At 36.1% G+C, this 21,887-nt stretch overlaps 1 protein-coding gene across 1 annotated transcript; it reads right to left on the reverse strand.

Annotated features, from left to right (window-relative positions):
- Nucleotides 1-10,633: 10,633 nt before the first annotated feature.
- LOC145689465 (histone-lysine N-methyltransferase SETMAR-like) lies at nt 10,634-11,682 on the reverse strand. Its single transcript, XM_081763631.1, has 2 exons — nt 11,449-11,682; nt 10,634-11,230 (listed from the first exon to the last, which is right to left on the reverse strand). The coding sequence occupies exons 1-2, from the start codon at nt 11,680-11,682 to the stop codon at nt 10,634-10,636; spliced, it is 831 nt and encodes a 276-aa protein (XP_081619757.1).
- Nucleotides 11,683-21,887: the final 10,205 nt, after the last annotated feature.

Here is a 21,887-nt window from a genome sequence, read left to right on the forward strand (position 1 = left end):
AATTCCCAAAGAAGAAAATACAGCAGACATTATTTTCTCATTCTTCGAATTGAATCAACACGTATAGAAATAGAAAGTTCTATTTGTATCTTTCGTAACTACTAGTTTATTTTCTTATCTTTGTATGAGGAATTTGTGGCAGATTACTGACAATTGCGAGGTACAGCCCATTGAGGGTTCGAATCACTGAAGAGCAAGGTCGGAATTTTAATTGTCCTCGATATTTCTGTGGTCGTGTATGGAATAAGTTGAAAGGACTTGAGGTGTCACTGACGAACAATACCACGGTTGGGGTGAATTTTAAAAAAAATAAGAAAAAATTGACAAGGCATGAAACTCGTATGGCAGAGACCCGGGTTCGAACCCCATCGTGGCAATTATTTTTTCTTTAGTCGAAGGTATTATTTACGTAATTGGTATTGTAATCTTTTTGTTTATTATTATTATTATTATTATTATTATTATTGGAAAGTCGAAACTTGGCTACATATTTCAGAAATAACTATCGCTAAACGGGTGCCAGCAAAAGGACAGTATTGCCAGATAGTTCTGTAGTACATCTCAACTACTATACTGCCACGAGTAAACTTATACCTAAACGGAGGGTTAAAAGTGGATCTGAAAAGATAAGGGGCGCATGACGTCACACCGTTCTCCGTACCTATGTTTACCCATTGTATTTTTTAGAAGGTGGGGGAACGCCACAGATATTTTCTAAAAGTTGAAGGTAATTGAAAAAACGTTGTGATTCAGAATATAGATGAAAACATTGATGAACATTGCTTATACAATAATAGTGCTACCACCTATGAACTTACGTTGTTTGAAATAAACTGACCTATCGAACCTTGTAATTAGACGAGGTAATGGGATGAGAACACATATTGTGGTTGTGTGATTTGAAATTGTTTCAGCTATGTGTCGTAAAGATGAAATAGTGAAAAGTATAAATTAAGTGGGTTTGTATAAGAAACTGGGATTAGTTCCTAGTCTGTGATTAATATTCAATATTTTCAAAATTGTACTTACTTTTATTTTTGTGTGGTTTGAATTGAACATAGTGGTAAGTATTGGTCGCCCACTTGGGAAATCACCCTGATTCCTATTATATTTAAATTTGATGTGATTTGTAGTATTTGGTTTGTGACCTAATTTGAATTAACCTATTGAATCAAAAATTGAACTATAAATTTGCTCTAAATTACCAAATCAATGAGAAATAATAATAACGTGCTTTCACCTTCCGGCATGTAAACCGTGAATGAATGGGACAATTTCTAAAAGCAATCAGTTTGTTAGTTATTGTTATATATACATATGTTATTTGTTTACTTATTTATTGTAATAAAATTATATATCTGTTGAAACTGATTCCTTCCAATTTACAAATTCTAAAACCCTTTCATCTAAGCCTGACTTCCGTAACCACTCGGAAATGCAGTGTACTTGTCGTTTCTTTGACAAGATTGCTGCATATTACTTTTAGTTATCTCATCTAATTACAAGTAACATTAAGACTTGGATTAGAAAGAAAGTGTCATTTTGAATTACTACGGAATCGAACCTGGGAGAGAAAAATATTTATGCATTAAAGTCATTATTTGGAAGCATTAAAATAATAAGTGAAAATAGTAAGAAGATATTTCGGTTTGTAATTAGAAATTATAATGGTTTGGATTTAACCTCGAGAAAAACGTCAAAACGCCTTGATTGTGATACAACGAGGGAGGACGGCAGAGTTAATCTTCTCTTAGTTGACCTTGGCGAGGGGGAAGGAGTGAATGCTTGCGGAGGCGAGCGAGAAAACGATAAGAATTCCTCGCCTAAATACGCAGGTGTTGTTCTTCCTTCTAATCACGTGTTAGAGACTGCAATGAGACCAGCTATAAAATATAATTTTGATAAACTTTGGGGTGATATATTTATAAAGCAATACAGCAGCAGGTCCGTAACTTATCAGAAATTGATGGATGAAATGAGTTTGAAGTATGTAAATTCTTATTAAAGTTTGACTTGTTACGAGCTCAACTTGAAACTCGGATAGAAGCCTTGTTGCTGGCGTCTTTAAGTAAATGTACCGGTCCAGCGTTCAAAAGAATGCAACGGTTGTTAAACGTAACTATTGATTGGGAAAGTATTATAGTTGCATTTCTTGAAAGATTTGTTACTCCGCTTGTTAAAATAGAATTTTTGAAAAGTACGTTGTATAGAACTATGCAAGAAGAGAAATCTCTGGTAGATTTTATCAAAGAAAAAATAAGCGTATATTTATTTTTGACATGAAGATGTCTGACGATGAATTGTGTAAAACTATTGCAACCCCTGGTAACTCCTGAAATACGTGACTTGATGTTAATTACTAATGCCCCTCATCCAGAGGAGGAATTAAAAGCATTTGCTGAGTTATGAAATCAATAGGCGCTACAGTTTAGATTATAACTGTGTTTTACAAAAACAACAAAATGTAAAGCCCTTTGGTTATATTAGAGAGAAATATGCAAATAAAAAAAAATCGTAAATGTCACTCTTGTGGCCTTAGCAATAATTTCTGGCAAATTTGTCCTTATAATAAAACAATATTCGCGGGGAAAACATATTATGTTAGTGAGGATCAACCTGTCTTTTTTTTTTTTTTTTTTTTTTTTTTTTTTTTACAAATGCCGATATCTGTTTGTAAAGATCTTTTTCCCTGTGTCATCGATTCGGGGAGTAGTCTCTCATTAATTGAATAACAGTTTTGAGTAAAATCCAACAAGATAGCTGCCTAAGATTAAAGTAGTTAACATTACCATTTCGGTTATCAATTCTAAACCTATCAAAATTTACAAACAAGTGGAACTGATATATTCATTGATTTAAGTTTATCAATTGGTTTTCTGTGGTTCGTCACCCGTATTTAAAACTGTTAGTAGGACTTGATTTCTTACAACAGTATAATGTTAATATAAACATTCGTAAAAGGGGGTTGAATTTTAGACATTAATTTAACCGTAAACCTATCTGAGTGGAAAGAACCTAGTTGTGAATCCAGTGATCTGTGTCCTCGAATTTCTCGTTTTAGGCCTGGTCCTTAAATCTGTGTCGCCACACAACCTTGACACAGGAGGAGAGGGGAAATCCAGACCTATGCAGCGAAGGCCCAATGAGTACGGGAAGGACGTGAAGGAACAGCCACCAACTTGTCAACCGACAACAGCTGATCAACGGAATGCACGCAGGTTGAGCCCAGCAGTCTTTCCATACGCAATCCAAAAGAGCGAAGAGGAATTTTTTCGGGAGGACTCCAAGGCCCGGCCACCTATTTTGGACACTGATAAACCATCTTCAACCACAACATTGAATTATGTTGCTGATGTAAACTCGGCGAAGTACCAGGATGTACCACCAGGAGTATAAATTTCAAATCCCACTGTCCACGAAATTTATCCGGAGGAGGAAACTACAAGTACAGTAAACATTCATGAAAATATCGTTTCACCTTATTTAATTCCATATGTAGAAAATTTGTTTGATCAGTATAAAGACGTAATTAATGAAGAATTAGGGACTGTGAAAGACTTCGTTTATGAATTTAAAATGAATTATCCTAGTCCCAATATAACACAACCCTATACTATGCCGCGTCATAAATTGCGTGAGTTAGATGAATACATAAATCAATTGATAGAGAAAAATGTTTGAGGAAGTGTCAAGTTCCGCCTACATCTCTCCCTGGTTTTAGTAGCTAATCGTGAGGTATCAAGCGGCTAGTAGTAAACTACTCTTCTATCAATTCTAAAGTCCTCGTAACTGTCTTTCCAGCACCTCACTCTGAAGCGACGATTGCTAACATAGGTACACAAAATCCATTTAGTTCTGGACGCGAAGGGAGCTTTTCATCAGCTGAGTCTTGATGAAAACTGACATCCATATACTACCTTCGCTAAACCAACGAAGTTATTAAGGTATCTTAAAATGCCAATGGGGTGTATCAACTCACTATTTATTCTTTCTAGTATTATGAACAAAATTTTTAGAGACCTATTAGGAGATTATGTGGACATATTTTGTGATATTGTTCATACTGATACTATTCAAAAGCATAAAGAAAGGTTGGAATTAGTCTTGCAGAGGCTCCGACAATGGAGCATAACAATTTTTAAAAGGAAAACTAAATTATGTAAAAAAAAAATAGGTTATGTATTTTCAGAAGGAAACGATAATAGATGAGGACAGAGTTCAGGTAATTAAAAATCTACCAAAACCTAAAAACCGACGAGCTTTAAGTAAAATGATTGGCTTGTCATAGTACTTGAAATTCGTTAAGGAATATGGTGAGTTATTGGGTCCTTTACATGCATTAAAGTCAAATAAAATATCTTTTCGCTGGGGAAAAGATGAAATATTAGAACAAATAAAAGAGGCATTAATCAATCATGTGTTGAAAGTTCCAGATTACTCTTGCACCTTCATGATACATATAGATAGCAGCAGCCGTACTTACAGTTCGATTTTAAGTCAGTATGATGAGGAAGGGCGACTTCGTCCTGTTTATTTCTTTTCTAAAATGATTCCTCCAAGTGATTCGTCAAAGAGTATCTTTAATTTAGAAATGAAGAGTCCTGTTTACGCTCTTGATAAATTTCATATGTATTTACAAACGAAATTTACTATTTATACTGACAATGCTAGCTTATCGTGGATTTTAAGGAATCACAAGAGACAAAAGAAATAAAGATCTTTAATAGAGAAGATACGTAAATACTCTTTTGATATCATTCCACTGCGCTCGTTTAAAAACCATAGTGCAGACTTTATTATCCGTATGTATAATTATGAAAATTTTACTCCTCCCAACAGTGAAATTACGAAAATTAATGAGGTTAATGAACAGAATGTCCATCTTTCTTTTGTTAATTTTTGGAATCATTGTATCTTTAATAAACTACTTGGTAAACACCAAAGAGAAGGTCCTCAGTTAAATGAGGTTATTTTAGCATTAGAGAGGAAAGAAACAAAAGACCCTTACATATTGAAAGAGGGAGTACTATTAAAACGAACTAATGGTAAACAATATAGTGGCTTACGTGCTGTAATTCCTCAGTCTTTCCAATATTCTGTCATTAAATACTGGCATGAAGAATTAGTAGGGGGATGTCACAGTGGGATCCAAAAAAACATCTTCAAAGTGGCTTCTCGCTTTACATGGGAAAAATGTATTCTGAAATTATTGATTTTGTAAGGCGGTGTAAAATCTGTCAGGAGAGCCAAGAACTGAATCGTAAATCTTATAGAATTTATTATTTTAAAGAGACAGATACTCAAATAATGTTGTTCATTTGGACTTATGGGGGCTTGGCCCAATAGTAATGGATTCAATTATGTAATGGTTTTCACAGATAGTTATAGTTGTTTTGTTCTAATAGAGCCTTTAAAAACTTTGAATTCAAAATTAATTTGTTCTAAATTAACTAAAATCTATCTTACGTACGGTTACACTTACACGCTTCTACACGACAATGCGTCACACTTCTCTAGTGAGTATTTCAAACAGTATTTGTTTAGTTTAGGTATCAAAGAATATTTGTACATTACCTTACTCAATGTCTTCGAACAGGACAGAGTGTCAGAATAAGACGATTAAATCAATATTGAGAGTGTATATTAATAAGAATCATACAAAATGGGCTAATTATATCTATCAAATCCAATATACAGGGTGGTCCATAAGTCTTAGTACAATGGATTATTTTGGAAACAAATGATTAAAGAAAATCTGACTAGCGGAGGGCGGACTTGGGTAAAGGAGTTACCGATTGATGCATGAGTGAACGGAGGCCATTTTGATGGCCATCTTGGATCCAGGATAATTTTTGCAAATATAAAGGTAGGCATGTGATCCATCAATTAACGCTGTTTTTGCAGCGGAATGCAGTCCCGCAAGCAGAAATGCGTTATCGTGTCCCACCCCAAAGTTATGACGCACAAAACTTGACGGTATGCTGTTTCCTTGCAGGAAGAGCAACAGGGCACTAACGCTGCAAGAAACACGTGACGCCCCAAATTTGACAGGTTTTCTTTTTGTTGCAGGTAGAGCGAGATGGCACTGACGAAGCTGGAAAGAATTGAGACCATCCTAATATCTGGGGAAAGAAGCAGTCGTGTGATTGCCCAGGACTTCAACGCGCTCCACCCCGAAGGACCTGGAATAAGCTACAACACCGTTAGCTACCTTATTAGGAAATTCAGTGTAACTGGTAATGTTGCCGACAGACCACGGTCAGGTCCCCCACGAACCGCGGCAGATGAGGAGACATCCACAATGGTGCTTGCTACGAGTGTGAGAAGTCCCAAGCACAGCACAAGACAACTATCAGCGATAACAGGCGTACCACGTTCTATCGTGATGAGGATTTTCTATACGATTAAGTTACATCCCTTCAAGCTGTAGCTTGTTCACAACCTTTCAGATGATCCAGACCGGCGCATGGAATTCCCCAATTGGGCTTTCTCACAATATGACCGAGATCCGCATTTCATACCCAGCGTTCTCTTTACAGACGAGGCAAACTTATTTGGATGGGGAAGTGAATCGCCAGAACATGCGATATTGGTCGGATGCAAACCCACATGCGATCAATGCCTTCAAGAGGGTTACCCTTACTCATATCATGGTGTGGTGTGGCATATGAAACACGTCGATCATAGGACTCTTATTCATTCCTGGTACTCTAAATGGTGTCCGATATCTGGACATGTTACAGGAGTTGGTGTTTTCGTTGCTTCTCCGCCCTGATACCACCTTTACGCGATATTTTCAGCAAGATGATGCCCCACCGCGCTATGCACTGCCTGTGCGGGAATGCTTGGATCTGAATTTTCCTGGACGTTGGATCAGTCGCCGAGGCCCTGTGGAGTGGCCAGCCCGGTTGCCGGACCTCATTGCCGTGGATATTTTTATGGAGACACTTAAAACACTTGGAGTATCAGAAATAGATTCGGGATGTTGCACACCTACAGGGACGTATTCAGGACGCCTGTGATAGCATCATCACCGCTGTGTTGTTAGGGGTTCTGCAGGACTCGATTAAGAGACTCCGGTTGTATGTTGTAATGGAAGGGCAACAGGTGGAGCATATCCAGTAGGTGGGACTTTGGAGCGTCATAACTTTGGAAAGGGACCTGATAACGCATTTCTGCTTGCGGGATTGCATTCCCCTGCAAAAACTGTTAATTGGTCTCACATGCCTACCTTTCCATTTAAAAGAATTAACCTGGTTCCAAGATGGCGGCCATCAAGATGGCTGCCATTCACCACGCATACATCAATCGATAACTCCTTTACCCACGTCCGCCCTCCTCTAGTCAGATATGCTTTAATCATGCTTGTTTCCAAAATAATCCACTGTACTAAGACTTATGGACCACCCTGTACATTGAATATTACTGAGAATAGTGAAACTCAGAAGATCCCAAGTGAGCTTTATCTGGGTAGAAGAATGTTTAATCCATTAGATGTCGATTGGATATTAGATTTCGGTATAATAGAAAAAGCTTCAAATAAAGAAATCAGTAATACCATAGTTGACAACATTGAGAAAGCTTGGAAAAAGACACAAGCTTATAACAAAAATCATGTACCTATTAATCTTCCTATAGGTGAATTAGTTCTTGTTAAGAAAACGTTAAAATCTTCTCTAGATAAGAAATATTATGCCAAGTTTGATACGAAATTTTCTGGTCCTTTTAAAATTATAAGTTATTCGGCTTCAAATACTGTGTGGGTTGAGTTAGTAAGTAATCCTGATGTTAAATTGAAGTGTCACGTTCAATTTATAAAAGGTGACACTTTTTATAAAAGGAGACCTCCAAGAAATCTCAACAATGTTATCAATAATAATAATGTTAATCCAAATAATGACTAAACTGAAGAATGAATTTTGTATATATAATATGTGTGTGTATTGTATGTTTAACGTGTTTATATAAAAATGTACTGTCTGTTTTTTCAATTCTGCCGCTTAAGAATTATGTGAATCCACTATGTTAGTGTATTCGTCTGAGAACTCCGATTGTCCTCAGCATTACGCAAGGTCGAGAAAAGGCATTGCAATCAACGTTAAGTCGAATTATGTTCTACATTCCTATCTTCTATCTGATTCTGCGAGTCACTCTTGCTGATAGGGCAGATCTCATCCTGTTGTGAACGACTACTTCTGGAACTTGAAGAATAGGACGTCCGGACAGATACCTGGAAGCTTTTTGGACTACAATTGGTGAGTCGAACTATTCTTATTTCAGCATGCAGTGATTTGACTTCTTCAGTGATTTTTTCAATTTTGTATAACCAGTATTTGGAAAAAAATTCCCAGAAGGGAGAAATTTAATATGAAGCCTAATTGAAAAAAAGGCTGTGATTCAGAATATAGATGGAAACATTGATGCACATTACTTATACAGTAATAGTATTGCCACCTATGAACTTACGTTGTTTGAACTCACCTATCGAATCTTGTAATTATACAAGGTAATGGGATGAGAACACATATTGTGGTTGTGATTGAAATTGTTTCAGTCTTGTGTCGTGAAGATGAAATAGTGAAAAGTATAAATTAAGTGGGTTTGTATAAGGAACCGGGATTAGCTCCTAGTGTGTAATTAATATTCACTAGTTTCAAAATTTTACCTCTTTTATTTTTGTGTGGTTTGCATTGAAAATAGTGGTAAGTATTGGTTGCCCACTTGGGAAATGATCCTGATTCCTATTATATTTAAATTTGATGTGATTTGTAGTATTTGGTTTTGTAACCTAATTTGAATTAACCTATTGAATCAAAATTTGAACTACAAATTTGCTCTAAATTACCAAATCAATAAGAAATAATAATAATGTGCTTTCACCTTCCGACATGTAAGCCGTGAATGAATGGGACAATTTCTAAAAGGAATCGGTTCGTTAGTTATTGTTATATATACATATGTTATTTGTGTAATTATTTTTTGTAATAAAATTATATATCTGTTGAAACTGATTCGTTCGAATTTACAAATTCTAAAACCCTTTCGTCTAAGCCTGACTTCCGTAATCACTCGGAAATGCAGTGTACCTGTCGTTCCTTTGACAAGATTGCTGCAAAGTGGGGTGACGGCGTCTCATTAGGTTCTCCCTCACTTTTACCCCTGCCTTAACGAGAGGTCACGAAGCTGATTGCAAAGACTGCAACGAGAATTAGTAGGAAGTCGGTGCAAGCGGGTTTTGAACAACGGAGTTTCCGAGACATAAATTTTGTTTTAGTGATAGTGGACAGAGTGTTCTTCCCAACTACAGCAAGGACAAACTCTAGCTGAGTTATTAAAGAGATACGATTTAGATTAGTGCCTAGTGCGATCAGTGTCTAAGTGAGCAGCACCCTTTATTGCCCTCAGCTAGAGTTTGTCCTTGCTGTAGTTGGGAAAAACATTGTGTTCACGTTCACTATCACTAACACAAAATTTATGTGGCGGGAACTGCGTTTCTCAAAAACCGCTTGCACCGACGTCCCACTAATTCTTGTTGCAGTGTTTGCAATTTGCTTCGAGATCTCTCGTTTAGGTACAAGTTTACTAGTGACAATATAGTAGTTTAGATGTGCTACAGAACTATCAGACAAGACTGTTCTTTTGCTGGCTCCTAGTCAAAGGAAAGATCGTCCTTACCTGCCAACCCCCTGGATTCGCACAGGCAACGTGAGTGTACAGCACGTAACGATAGTTGCGGGTGCACCTCGAGCACTAGCTAAAAAAAAACCCCACACAAACTTTAACACACACATCTAAACAAACGCCTCAATCCCGGCCCTTACCAGCACCTGTCCTTAAACCAGAGATAAGAAAAACGTTAGCCCACTAATAGAAGAACAGAAAGTTCCCAATCAACAAGTCACTTCCATCTCAACCACAAACCCCAGCAATATGATGGAATCTCACCTTAGGAAGACCGGACGCCAAGTGTTTACTCCTCTCACTTCATCATCGTAAATAACTACAGTCTATACCATTGTTTCTCAAATTATGGGTCGCGACCCATTTGGTGGGTCTCGGGCCGTTTTTTGGTGGGTCACGAAATTTTTTCCTTTTAATTTTGAAAATTTTATTTTGATGCAGAAACATATGTTGTGAAGTACTATTCTGAAAATAATATTGGAACCGTTTGTTACTGAGGTAAAAAGTAAGTAGTTACTCAGAGCCCTGCACTGATGCACAGTCAGTAAAGATGCTGGGTTAAGATGGAAAGACAGTGAGTGAGTCAAAATCTGTCACGGAGTGGAGCATTGCATCGGCAGTAGTATTAGCTCTGTGTTATCTTTCTATGGAAACACTTTAACCCTCTTTGGTCATGCGTACAATTTCAGATGATATAGTAATTGATAAATAAATTTACATTACAACTTACTCGATCGTCACCGACTGATATTCTCGTACAAAGACGGTCACTATATTCATCAATTTACATCACAATTTAGTTTGTAAATCTGATATTTACAATAGACATAAAAAACTAAATTTCGATTTATTAAAATGTAAGTATCGAGTTCTACTTTGCAACATTTGTGTTCGCTCGCGGTGTTCACATTCCCAAATACAAAGGGCAATAGGAAAGTTTTGCAATATGATCTTATTTCTTATACTTTTTCAAAGTACTTTCCGCCACACATTGCACATGTTTCCATTCTTCGAAACCAGTCTTGAAGAAACTTTGCCATCTTTCGGCAGAGATCTGGACACACTCATTGCCCCAAGCCCTTAGTAGGATGCCATCGCTTGTAAAACGCCTTCCTTTCAGTCTGGTCTTCACAGGGGGGAACAGCGCGAAGTGATAGGGACCGAGATCTGGACTGTACGGAGGATGCTCTAACAGTTTTAGTCTTGTGCTGGCCAAATAATCTGAACAAACTTTTGTACGGTGCGCTGGAGCGTTAGCGTGGTGAAGAAACCATGTGTCAAGCATTGAGTTTGGTAGCAACTGTTTGAGAGCTATAAGAACTTTAATCAGATATTCCTCGGTATACCACTTTCCTGTGACTGTCTTCTGTGTTTCTAAGACAACTCGCTCGACATTTCCTCGCACACTAAAAAATACCGCCACCATTCTATTCTTGACTGATGTAGACTTGCGAACAACCACGGGGATTTCTTCATCTCCGAACACCCACACTTTGTTTTGAGCCTTGGTCGGGACGTCATAGTAATAGAGCCAAGTTTCATCGCAATACTGTTCACAGAGGAAGATTTTCCATTATAATTTTTTCAACATTTCACGTCAGCATGAAACACGGTGTGCTATCTGCACGGCGGTCAAGTCATGTGGTACCCAAAGGGTATAAAGCTTTCTAACTCGAAGGTGATCGCGGAGAATAGCACGAACTGCTGGTGCATAAATGCCCAAGCATGCAATGTAACCCGTCTATGTGTCTCAAGCATTTTCCTTACTGCAGCAATGTTTTGTTCAGTCACAGATGAAGATGGCCGACCTGACCTTGGAGCGTCCTCAAGGCTGAAATTTCCTTTTTGAGAGTCCCGATACCACCTAAATATCGTTGTACGATGAGGACAATCCTCTCCAAGCACAGGAGTTATTTCCTCTAGATACTGATCAACGCTTAAACCACGTGCAAAACTGTAGCGCAAAATTGCCCGGGATTCAGGTTTTGACCACGACGACATCTCCACCTATTTTCACTAACACAGCTGAAAATCAACTGACACTGAGACAATGACTAGAGTCTCTACAGTGCAGGTTTGGACATGTCTAAACACGCGCTAAGTTACAAACTTCAGTGATTATCAGTTCTGTTCTATTGCAAAACTTTCCTAGTGTTCTTTGTAAATTGCATGTTAATCACTCATACAGACTGTTACTTAACACCTAATATTGAATTAGAGACATTACTTACAAAATTTATTTGCTTTGAAATAACCCCCATTATGTAAAATGTCAATGTGTATTTGAATAAAAGGAGGTGGGCTACAAAATAATTTTATTATTTAATGTGGGTCGCAGTAACAACAAGTTTGAGAACCACTGGTCTATACAATTCATACATAAGAAACAATGACGACAACTCTACAACTTATTAAATAAAATCGTCCCAGAAATAAAGCTCCGCCGTAGCATGTACTACTATGAGCAAAATAAATGACGCGTCTCTTTATTTTGAAGTTTTTTTTAAATACCTCCGTTTTCTTTATGCGTTCGAAATGTCGGATGGTTTCCCCAACAGGAAATGTTAATAACAAACCCGTTTTTAATATTTGTGTTAGATTTTAGCTCAAAATAAATAAATTAGAAGCAAACAAAATTAAATCGACCGAAATTACGAGAATTACCAACTCTGCTAAAGTGGGAAATTTTCAAGAACGCGAGGGAATTCTGCAGTTCAACACGAAGCAGCAACATCTATGTCATTGAGACAAATGTGGATTAAATCTACAAACGAAACTTTTAACGAAACATTTCTAATATGTCTTATTACGTGCATTATCTGCAAATTCCAAATATATGAATCTATGCCAAGTATTAACGTATGGATAGAGCAAATAGTGGAAATCAACTTTGGAAAAAGACGAATTGGTAACACGATCGTAATGAAAAATCGTCTTTACCGTAGAACAGAATCAGTTCGTGTCAGAAAACAAATAGCTCAGTTAGTTAAAGCAACGAGTCTGTATTCCGCAGGTAGCTAGTTCGAACCCCATAAAAATGTAATTATTATTTTTATTACTATGGTTATTCTATTTTTTTAAGTGGGAAAGAATCTAATTGTAGCATATGTGTAAAACTCATGACGATAATAAAAACAGAAAGAAACTGTCGTTGTCGCACTTGCATTAGTGTCCCTAATTTTGTTTGCAAACAGTTTCGTAATTATTTACCCTGTATTCACTGCTCACAATATCCTCGCTGGTGCATAACTAATGTTTTCCAGTAAACCTTAATTCTAATTTGGAGAATTTTATAGGGTTTCACAATGTTTATAATTAAATAGTCTTCTATCTACTTGTTTGGACATTTTGATAATAGATTTCGCTATTAAATGTTTAATTTTCCGTAGATGTTTAATTACGGAGAAGTTTTACTATATATTTGTTTTGAATTTATCACATGAGGTAAGTAGCCCGAAGGAGGAGAACTGAAGTAGCTGATATTACGTTAAAGCAACCAATTGTAGAATGATGATGCTTCTTTACGATAGTGTCAGATAGAGAAAAATCCTCTATGACCACCTATGTTAAACCTCTACATAGCATGGTTAGTCTTACACAATTTCGGTGCTCCAAAGACATTCATATAATAATAATAATAATAATAATAATAATAATAATAATAATAATAATAATAATAATAATAACGGTAATAATAATAAAAATAATAGTAGTAGTAGTAATATGCCATCCTTACATAATGAAGTAACCTTAGATATCTTAGTTTAAAATGCTTTCTTTAGTAATAGTTTGAGCAACCATGTGGGAGGCGGCACGACGTTTTATTTTGCCCCTCTCATTTCAGTGCCCTCCCAACAGAAAGTAATTTCTGATAAGCAGGGCAAATAAAATGAATAAGAAATATATTTAAGGCATCCTCTCCCCCTTCATGATTGGAATATCACGTAACATTTTTTATTCCACCGAAGATGACCCTGTGCGGTTAGTGATAGGTAACTAAAGAAATACCTAATGTATAGCGACCCTTCATTGTAATATTACCGCTTCTTTATTTGTTCGAGTTAGCCCCTACACAACCAAGAGTGACAAAAAGAATAGGAAAAGTGTCTATTGATTCTAATGGCGGATCCAGCACGGACTCCTGGGCTGGGGCGGTGAAGTGAAAGATTCCTTTGATGTTGTGAAGCTGTCACAAATTACCACTTAACTAAACTAAACATAATAGTGGATTGAACCGGAACCAAGTCAGTTCAAATTGATGTAAAAGTTTAATTTTTGACTTTATATTAAAATTTTGGTTCGAAATGAGAATTTCAGTGCGAGTGGTCAATGATCAAATCTCGGGGGGCTCTTCGGTGTAGAGGCTATGACCCCCTTATGGAAAAAGGCAAAAATATTAAAATTCTTAGAACTTTCAAAGTTTTCGTCTATTTTAAAGGAATTTTTGGCTTCATATTAAAATTTTGGTTCCAAATAAGAAATTCAGTCCGAGTAGACAATGATCAAATCTCGGAGAGCTCTGCAATGTAGGAAAAATAATGACTTCTATATTGTGATCCTGTTGGTGACATCGTGATCCTGTTGGTGACTTAAATATAACACAAAGTAATCGCGAGATGCTGTCGGCTCTCGTGGCCAAGTGAGCTAGAACATCTAGTAAGAAAAGTTAGTTTTGGCGTGGGTTCAAACCCTGTCTAGGGAGTTATTTTTACTATTTTTTTTTAAAAAAAATATAACACTTCTTTCGTTAAAATAAGATTTAAAATAATATTCAAAAAGTGATTTAACGATTATTTTTTAAAATTTTCATTAAAACAAGTTTGCCCTTGTACTATACAGATCCATAGCAAAAGTAGTAGTAGTAGGAACAGGTTAGAATGCAATTCGGCATTCATTTGTTTCCGTGCGATGTTGCCAAACGTAACTCGCTTAGAATGCCTTCTGGCTAGAGCTGAGCGTATTTCGAAAATATGCTTGCTGCTCGGGGTGAAGTTCCAAGATTCAGCATTGACTAGGAGTTTTTGCTATTAATATCCATTCTAACAATATTGGCAGTGGACAAAAGTTACCCATGTTCAAGCTTTTTGCTCCTAATTTAGTTATTTTACTTTATAATTTAACGAATATATTGAAAATATATTTACCAGCAGGAACGTATGCAGAAATTTATTTTGGGAGTAGTCCAAAGCTATTTGGGGGGTCTGACTTGAATATTAGGATAAATTATAATAAAATTTTTTAAAATAACCCCCAAAATTAGGTTAAATTTACAGAAAAGTTGGGATTTCAGAGGGAGTCCGGACCCCCTGAACCCCCCTAAATTCGTCCTTGTTTGTCAGTAATGTTTCATCATTTTGAAACTCTCAGAAACTTCGAATATATAAAGGAAAACGAGTTATTTTCGATAAAGTATCACTTCAAAGAGATGCGACATTTTTATTGCACACGGTGGTACCCCACTTTAACAAAGGCAAGAATTCCTTCCACTTGGTTCTTTGCTATTGCGCTCTATCGAAAGATTAGGTTTGTAAATATTACTCCTAAGAACAAACGGCCAATCACTGAACAGAACTCCACAGAAATCCATGCTGAATTTTCGTTTATAGCTACCGTTTGGTGATTTGCCCTCAAGGTCAATCGAGTGATAACTCAGTTCAGTCCCTGTTCTTAAGCCGTGTTCGTATTACTTCGAACAGTTTTGACCTTTTTAACCTACATAGGAACACACAATCAGGCCCAATCATAGCATATATTTAAGCAAGTATATTTGCCATGAAATTATTACACACATTGCCCAAAGACTCTTAATATATGAATCTATACATTTATTTATATAGATAAAGCAAACAGTGAAAACTACCTATCGAAAGAATAAATTAACAGCACGATCATAATGAAAAGCATGCCTCGTAATACAACAGACTTCTTTCGCGTAAGAAATCGAAACTCGGTCAGAACAACTAGTCTGTACGAATTAGGTTAGTTCGAGCCCAGTACGAGTAAGGGTTTTTATTACTGTAGTTTTCTCTTTATTATGTGAGGAAAAATCAAATTGTGACATTGCGATATCAAATGTATTTGGTTAGGTAACTTTATATTAGCTAAACTTTAAATATCAGTAACCGTCGAAATTATTTCGCTAACCGATCAGTTACTGAACATTTCAAACACGTCAAACCAGAGGCATAACATGAAGGTTAATCTCTCCTCCGCAGCCCTTAGTTATGCGTCCGTACTTTCAGGGGCAGACCAAGGGCCGAGCAACCCTGGCGACTGGCCGTGGCGCCAGAGTCAGAGGGACGCTAAAACGAGCCTCAAAAAGTAAATTTTATGTGTTTTCTACTGACTTCTTTGGTTTATATTTTTGTAAAGTAGTGGCAATTACATAATCTTTTTCCATTTCACCATGGAACAAGAGCCGAGCAATATATCAGAAATTAGCAATTTGTCCACCGAAATGGGTGTGCCTGATTGGATTAGACAGTATGACACAGTGCAGCGAGGTCTACCTGTTAGGATTTACGTCCTAGTAGTAGACCACGGTCGAGGTGTTGGCCATCCCTGATGAAAGTAAAAAAACATTGACAATGTCATATCAAGCATCCTGCACCATTTATTTAATTCTCCAGCATTTTAAAAATAATTTTTATCACATCTAAGTATGCAAAATTAATCGCCTAACTTTCACGACATTTCCATTTCTTACTGTACTAAAAGGTTTACGAAATTAAAGACAGTTATTCAAGCAACCATTTTGATCTCAGACCATAGATCTATATTAACATCATGCGCACATTACCTTTTCTACATTTCTCTACATAATGAAAAAGATGAAAAGGCATACGTTTCAGTTATCATTAATTTAAAATATATTTTGTTCGCACTTTTAGGTCTAATACATTCCTTCCAAATAAAAAACAATTAAAAATCACAAACTAATATCTACTTTCAGTTAAAAATAATCTTAATTAGGGTAACTGTCCCAATAATTGACAGTGTACCAGTAATTGACACTGTCATCTTTTTTCCGACGCAACAAGACTGCGGGACTAGGTACAAGCAAATGCTGCCACCTTTTCTTCCTTTGCAGTATTGTTAATCCCACACCACTGTTAATATTTGCCTCTAAGTAGTAGTTCTCCAAAGAAAACAGAAAATCGATGGACAGTGCAAAATAGTACTATAATAGCTATATTAGCGAAAGAAATAAACATGTTTATCCAGGTGGAAACTTATAAATCAGCTTAATAAGTTGGTAGAAAATTATATGGTTCATTAGAATAAGATATTAGGAGATGTCAATTACTGGGTCACAAGGTGTCAATTCCTGGTGAATCTCACAAATCTTGGTGTCAATTACTGGTACAATGATCAACTTTTCGTATACATATTGTAAAAAATAATAATTATTAGTCTATTATTTTTATGATGGTCTATATAGATGAAGGAAAGATGCCTTCGTACCTCTACGAGAGATCAGTAAGCCAGGCTCATTTAAAGGGTGAAGAAACTTGCAATTTGTCAAACACTGTTCTTATACTGTCAATTATTGGGACAGTTACCCTACTCAGGCCAGAGATTCTACAGCACTCTATTCTCTTGTTCCTGTAGGTAACAATACCCAAATTATGTACGACATTTCCTGTTGAAATTTGACAGGTGACGATACTAGAGATCAAATAAGTAAACTTGTGCTTTCTGTATCTCTCTCTGTGAAACCAGAAGTTCCTAAAATCTTGTGATACAGTTGTGAATAGGCAAGAGGGAGAGACCTGAAATTTTCCTGGTGAACATGAAATACAGAACAAAGACAGTGATATTTTCCAGCTTGCTAATTGGCGTTATTGTTTACTATATCACTTGAATTCACCCTTGTATTACTGGAGATAGTTTTGACATAATTATAGGCCTACAATGGATATTTTGTTTTATTCAAAACGTTTACTTCTAATTTAGTACAGAATCTAAACATTACATTCTCAGGCTTTAATATAGCAGGATTAAATACTATAACGCATTGTCCCCATACGTATCATTGTTACATTCAGATACTAGAAGTTTCTCTATAGACTTTCAACAATTTTTACACCACTAATATTATTTAGAAATTTATAGTGAGAGGAAAACAAATTATAGATTATTATTATTTAATGTGATAATGTAATATGTTAAAATTAATTTAATTGAAGTGACTGTAAAGTAAAGTATTAAAGTGTTATCATTATGATAATAATGTTTGAATTAGAAATACAGCATCGTTTTAGTAGTAACTCCTTTTATAAACAGGTTGCTTCTGATACTTGAAACTCTGGAAATATGTTGGAAATGTCTAAGTCAACTCCTGCAGATCCTGTTAACTTTCGTTATTATTATTTACGATCAGCTAGATTTAATTTTAGTGGCGTTACAAGACGGGGGTTAAGGGGGCTTTGCATCCTTCCTTAAATTATGATAGAAGATAATGGGACTCCGAAGGAGCATAAAGTTTATTCTGCCTAATTTTATAAGCGACTCAAGGGTGAAACACTTGTTAACGAAAGCAATGTTGTGTATACACTGTCTTGCTTCTGACAAAATATAAAGTGCTTTATAATCTTTACAAACTTTTCTTATTCTTTTTCTCACCCTTGGTAGCGTAGGGCGCCCTCGAACAAATAAAGAAGCGGTAATATTACAGTCAACGGGCGCTATAAATATTATAGGTATTTCTTTTGTTACCTAACTATAACCGCCTAGGATAATCTTCGGTAGAATAAAAAATGCTACATGATATTCCACTCACGAAGGAGGAAGGGATGCTCTAAATATATTTCTTATTCAACTTGTCTGCCCTGCTTGCCAGAAATTACGTATATACTTTCTGTTGGGAAAGTTTTGAAAAGAGAGGGGCAAATTAAACGTCGTGTCCCTTCCTACATTTTAAATTTTGTTACGTGGTTGCTCAAATTATTACTAAAAAAAGCACTTTAAACTAAGATGTCTAGGGTTACTATATTATGTAAGGGTGGCATATTCAAGATTATTATTATTATTATTAAATATGACTGCCTTTGGAGCGCCGAAATTATGTGACACGAATCATTACATGTAAGGGTTTAAAATAAGTGGTCATAGGGGGGGGGACAGGATTTTTCTGTCTGACTCTCTAACGTAAAGATTATGTGCTGAAGGTAAGAAGCATAATCATTCTACAATAGGTTGCTTTTACGTAGAATATCAGTTACTTGAGTTCTCCTCCTTCGGGCTACTTACCTCATGTGGGAAATTCAAAACAATTTCAATTCAAAACAAATACATTGTAAAACTTTTCCTTAATTAAACATCTAGGGAAAATTAAACATTTAATAGGGAAATCTGTTATCAAAGTGTCCAAGAAAGTAGATAGAAGACTATCTAGTGGTAAACATTGTGAAACTTTATAAAATTCTCGAAATTAGAATTAACATTTACTGGAAAACATTCGTTATGCACCAGCGAGCATGTAGTGAGCAGTGAGCACAGGGAAAATAATTACGAAACTGTCTGCAAACAAAAATTAGGGACACTAATTCAAGTGCAACAACGATTTTTTTTTACTTTGTATCGTTATGAGTTTTACACATATGTTACAATTTGATCCTTTCCCAAATAAAAAAATTAAAATAACCATTGTAACAAAAATGAAAATTACACTTCTATGGGGCTCGAACCAACTACCGCCGACATACAGACTCTTTGCTTTAACTAATTGAGCTATTCCTTTTTTACGTGAAATGAGCCAGCTCTACGGTAAACACGATTTTCATTATGATCGTGCTATCAATTCGTTCTTTCCGCTAGGCAATTTCAACTGTTATTTCTATCTGTTCGTTAATTCTTACATAGATTCATATATTTGGAGTTCGAAGATAATGCACGTAATAAGACATATTAGAAATGTTTCGTTAAAATTTTCGTTTGTAGATTTAATCCACATTTCTCTCAATTACATAGATGTCGCTGCTTCGTGTTGAACTGCAGAATTCCCTCGCCTTCTTGGAAATTTCCCACTTTAGCAGAGTTGGTAATTTTTGTAATTTCGGTCGATTTAATGTTTTTTGCTTCTAATTTATTTATTTTAAGCCAAAATCTAACACAAATATTAAAAACTGGTTTGTTGTTAACCTTTTCTGCTGGGGAAACCTTCCGAGATTTCGAACATACAAAGAAAACGGAGATATTTTCAAAAAACTTCAAAATAAAGAGACGCGTCATTTATTTTGCTCATTGTAGTACCATGAAGCACCCGTATGGTACAAATTGTACCATGAGATCCCGAAAGGGCTAAACCAGTCTACCACTGAACTCGAAATTACAGACGCAACCCAAAACAGAGAAATCAACACAACATGCCAATGAAGAAAACAGCACGGCCACATCACAACTCTCACACCACAATCAGTTCTAAAATTCATCACATAAGCCATAGAACATCATCAACTCAATAGTCCTTGACAACTAGAGCCCGACCTGACATAACTAACTCGTACACACCATACAGAAGGCCACTCAGGAATCACTCACATCATCACAATGACACACTCTTAATAAACCACTGCACATAAACAATTACACAAACACTCAAAAGTTTCTGCTAATATATCCGAAATAAGCGTACCAATAAAATACTCATGAATTGATGCATATCTCTCAACTCATGCACATTTCACTTCCAAACCATCTCCACCAGAATGAGTGCTCAAAAGCTAAGTGAACAAAGGAGATTACAAGCACCTAAAACCAGCTCTAACAAAGAAATCACACAGAATTTGAAGTAGAGAAGAGTAGTAAAAGGTTAATCACAACCATAGAAAAATAGAGGAGCGCGGTGAAGATCACTGGTTCAAACTATACAGAGCAAGACCATTCCCTAATCAGGCATCTAAACCACGACCAAACCCTTGAGATTTCAAACATACACAGTGGACAACAATGCGCAGTGTGCGAGAACTACTGAAGACAATATCATATAAACAATTTCTCAACAGGTAGCGTAGTTATCAAGTGTTAATAAGAACCTTCTGTTCAGCTAGTCAGTCAGTATATGTCCATGTATACATATCTGGTCTGCATTCAAAGCGTTAGAAGTCAATAATTTCACGTGACTGATAGCTCGAGAACAATTGCCTGGATCTGAAAGTAACGTTTATGGGATAAATTTTTATTGCCCAAAGAAAACTTTATTTACCCTTTAGGAATCTTCCTTCAAAATGAATGAGATCCATTGGTTGATTAAATTCATATATCTATGAATAGACAAAGTGGAATAGTGGTTGCTTTAAACGTTAGTCAAGGTGAATCAGAGAATGTAAACTATCTGTACACAGATTTTTCCGTGGAGTTACCGCACGCAAGAGCTATGATCGTTTATCCGGCAAACCTAGAAGAAACGAAAGTATTGTGCAATGAAAGTGACCAGGGTTTCCGCCAGGGGGTGTTCAAAAATTTGAGCGGGGTGAGGGTAACTTGATTTTAGAAAACTTATATTATTATTTTTACCGTTCTCGTATTATCCTATAATTCTGCAATAACACAAAAGATTATATATTTCCACTGCAATCCTAACTTCAACAAAGTAAAAAATGTTGAATTGGCCTTCTTTTCGCTTTTTATTTATTTAATTTTGCGTGAATACCCATTACAATCAAGGTAAGTTATAGTATTAACGAATTAATTCACTTGACTGGTGGTGAACTAAAATCCGTCGTAATTTTCTTGATTAATATATGCATGGACAAATAAATGTTGGATGTTTTAAATTTATCACTTCTCTTGTCGTTCTTAGATTTCTATTTGTTCTGCCTAAAATGAAATTTTTTCACGACTGAGATCAGTCAGTGGTTACGTTAGGTTAGATGAATTCAATCTGATATCTTAAGTGCTAAAACAACAATATGATACACTAGAACATTTATTGCTAATTGCAGATATGATACCTTCATCGCAATATTGTAGGTAACTTACTCGTTTAAATTTATAGCCAATGCAATTTTGTATTTTTTTACCAATTTGACTCATATATTCAAGAATGTATTAATAGTCGTGATGACTACCGTGTGCATGTTATGACAAACTCTCCTCTGAACCGTCATTAGGCTCCTTCACATTTTCACATTGTAACACCACTTTATAACCAATACATGCCTTATGCGGGCTCGTTTTATAGTCAAGTTAAATGTTTCTTGTGT

Source organism: Thermobia domestica, chromosome 7 (assembly GCF_964235325.1).
Source record: "Thermobia domestica chromosome 7, izTheDome1.hap1.1, whole genome shotgun sequence".
NCBI classification, from domain to species: domain Eukaryota; kingdom Metazoa; phylum Arthropoda; class Insecta; order Zygentoma; family Lepismatidae; genus Thermobia; species Thermobia domestica.

Excerpts from the sequence above, each read along its gene's own strand:
- LOC145689465 (XM_081763631.1), bottom strand. The coding sequence starts at position 11,682 with ATGTCGTCGTGGTCAAAACCTGAATCCCGGGCAATTTTGCGCTACAGT. Across the intron at positions 11,231-11,448 it reads CTGAACAAAACATTGCTGCA|TATTGCGATGAAACTTGGCT; the intron begins GTAAGGAAAATG and ends CTCTGTGAACAG.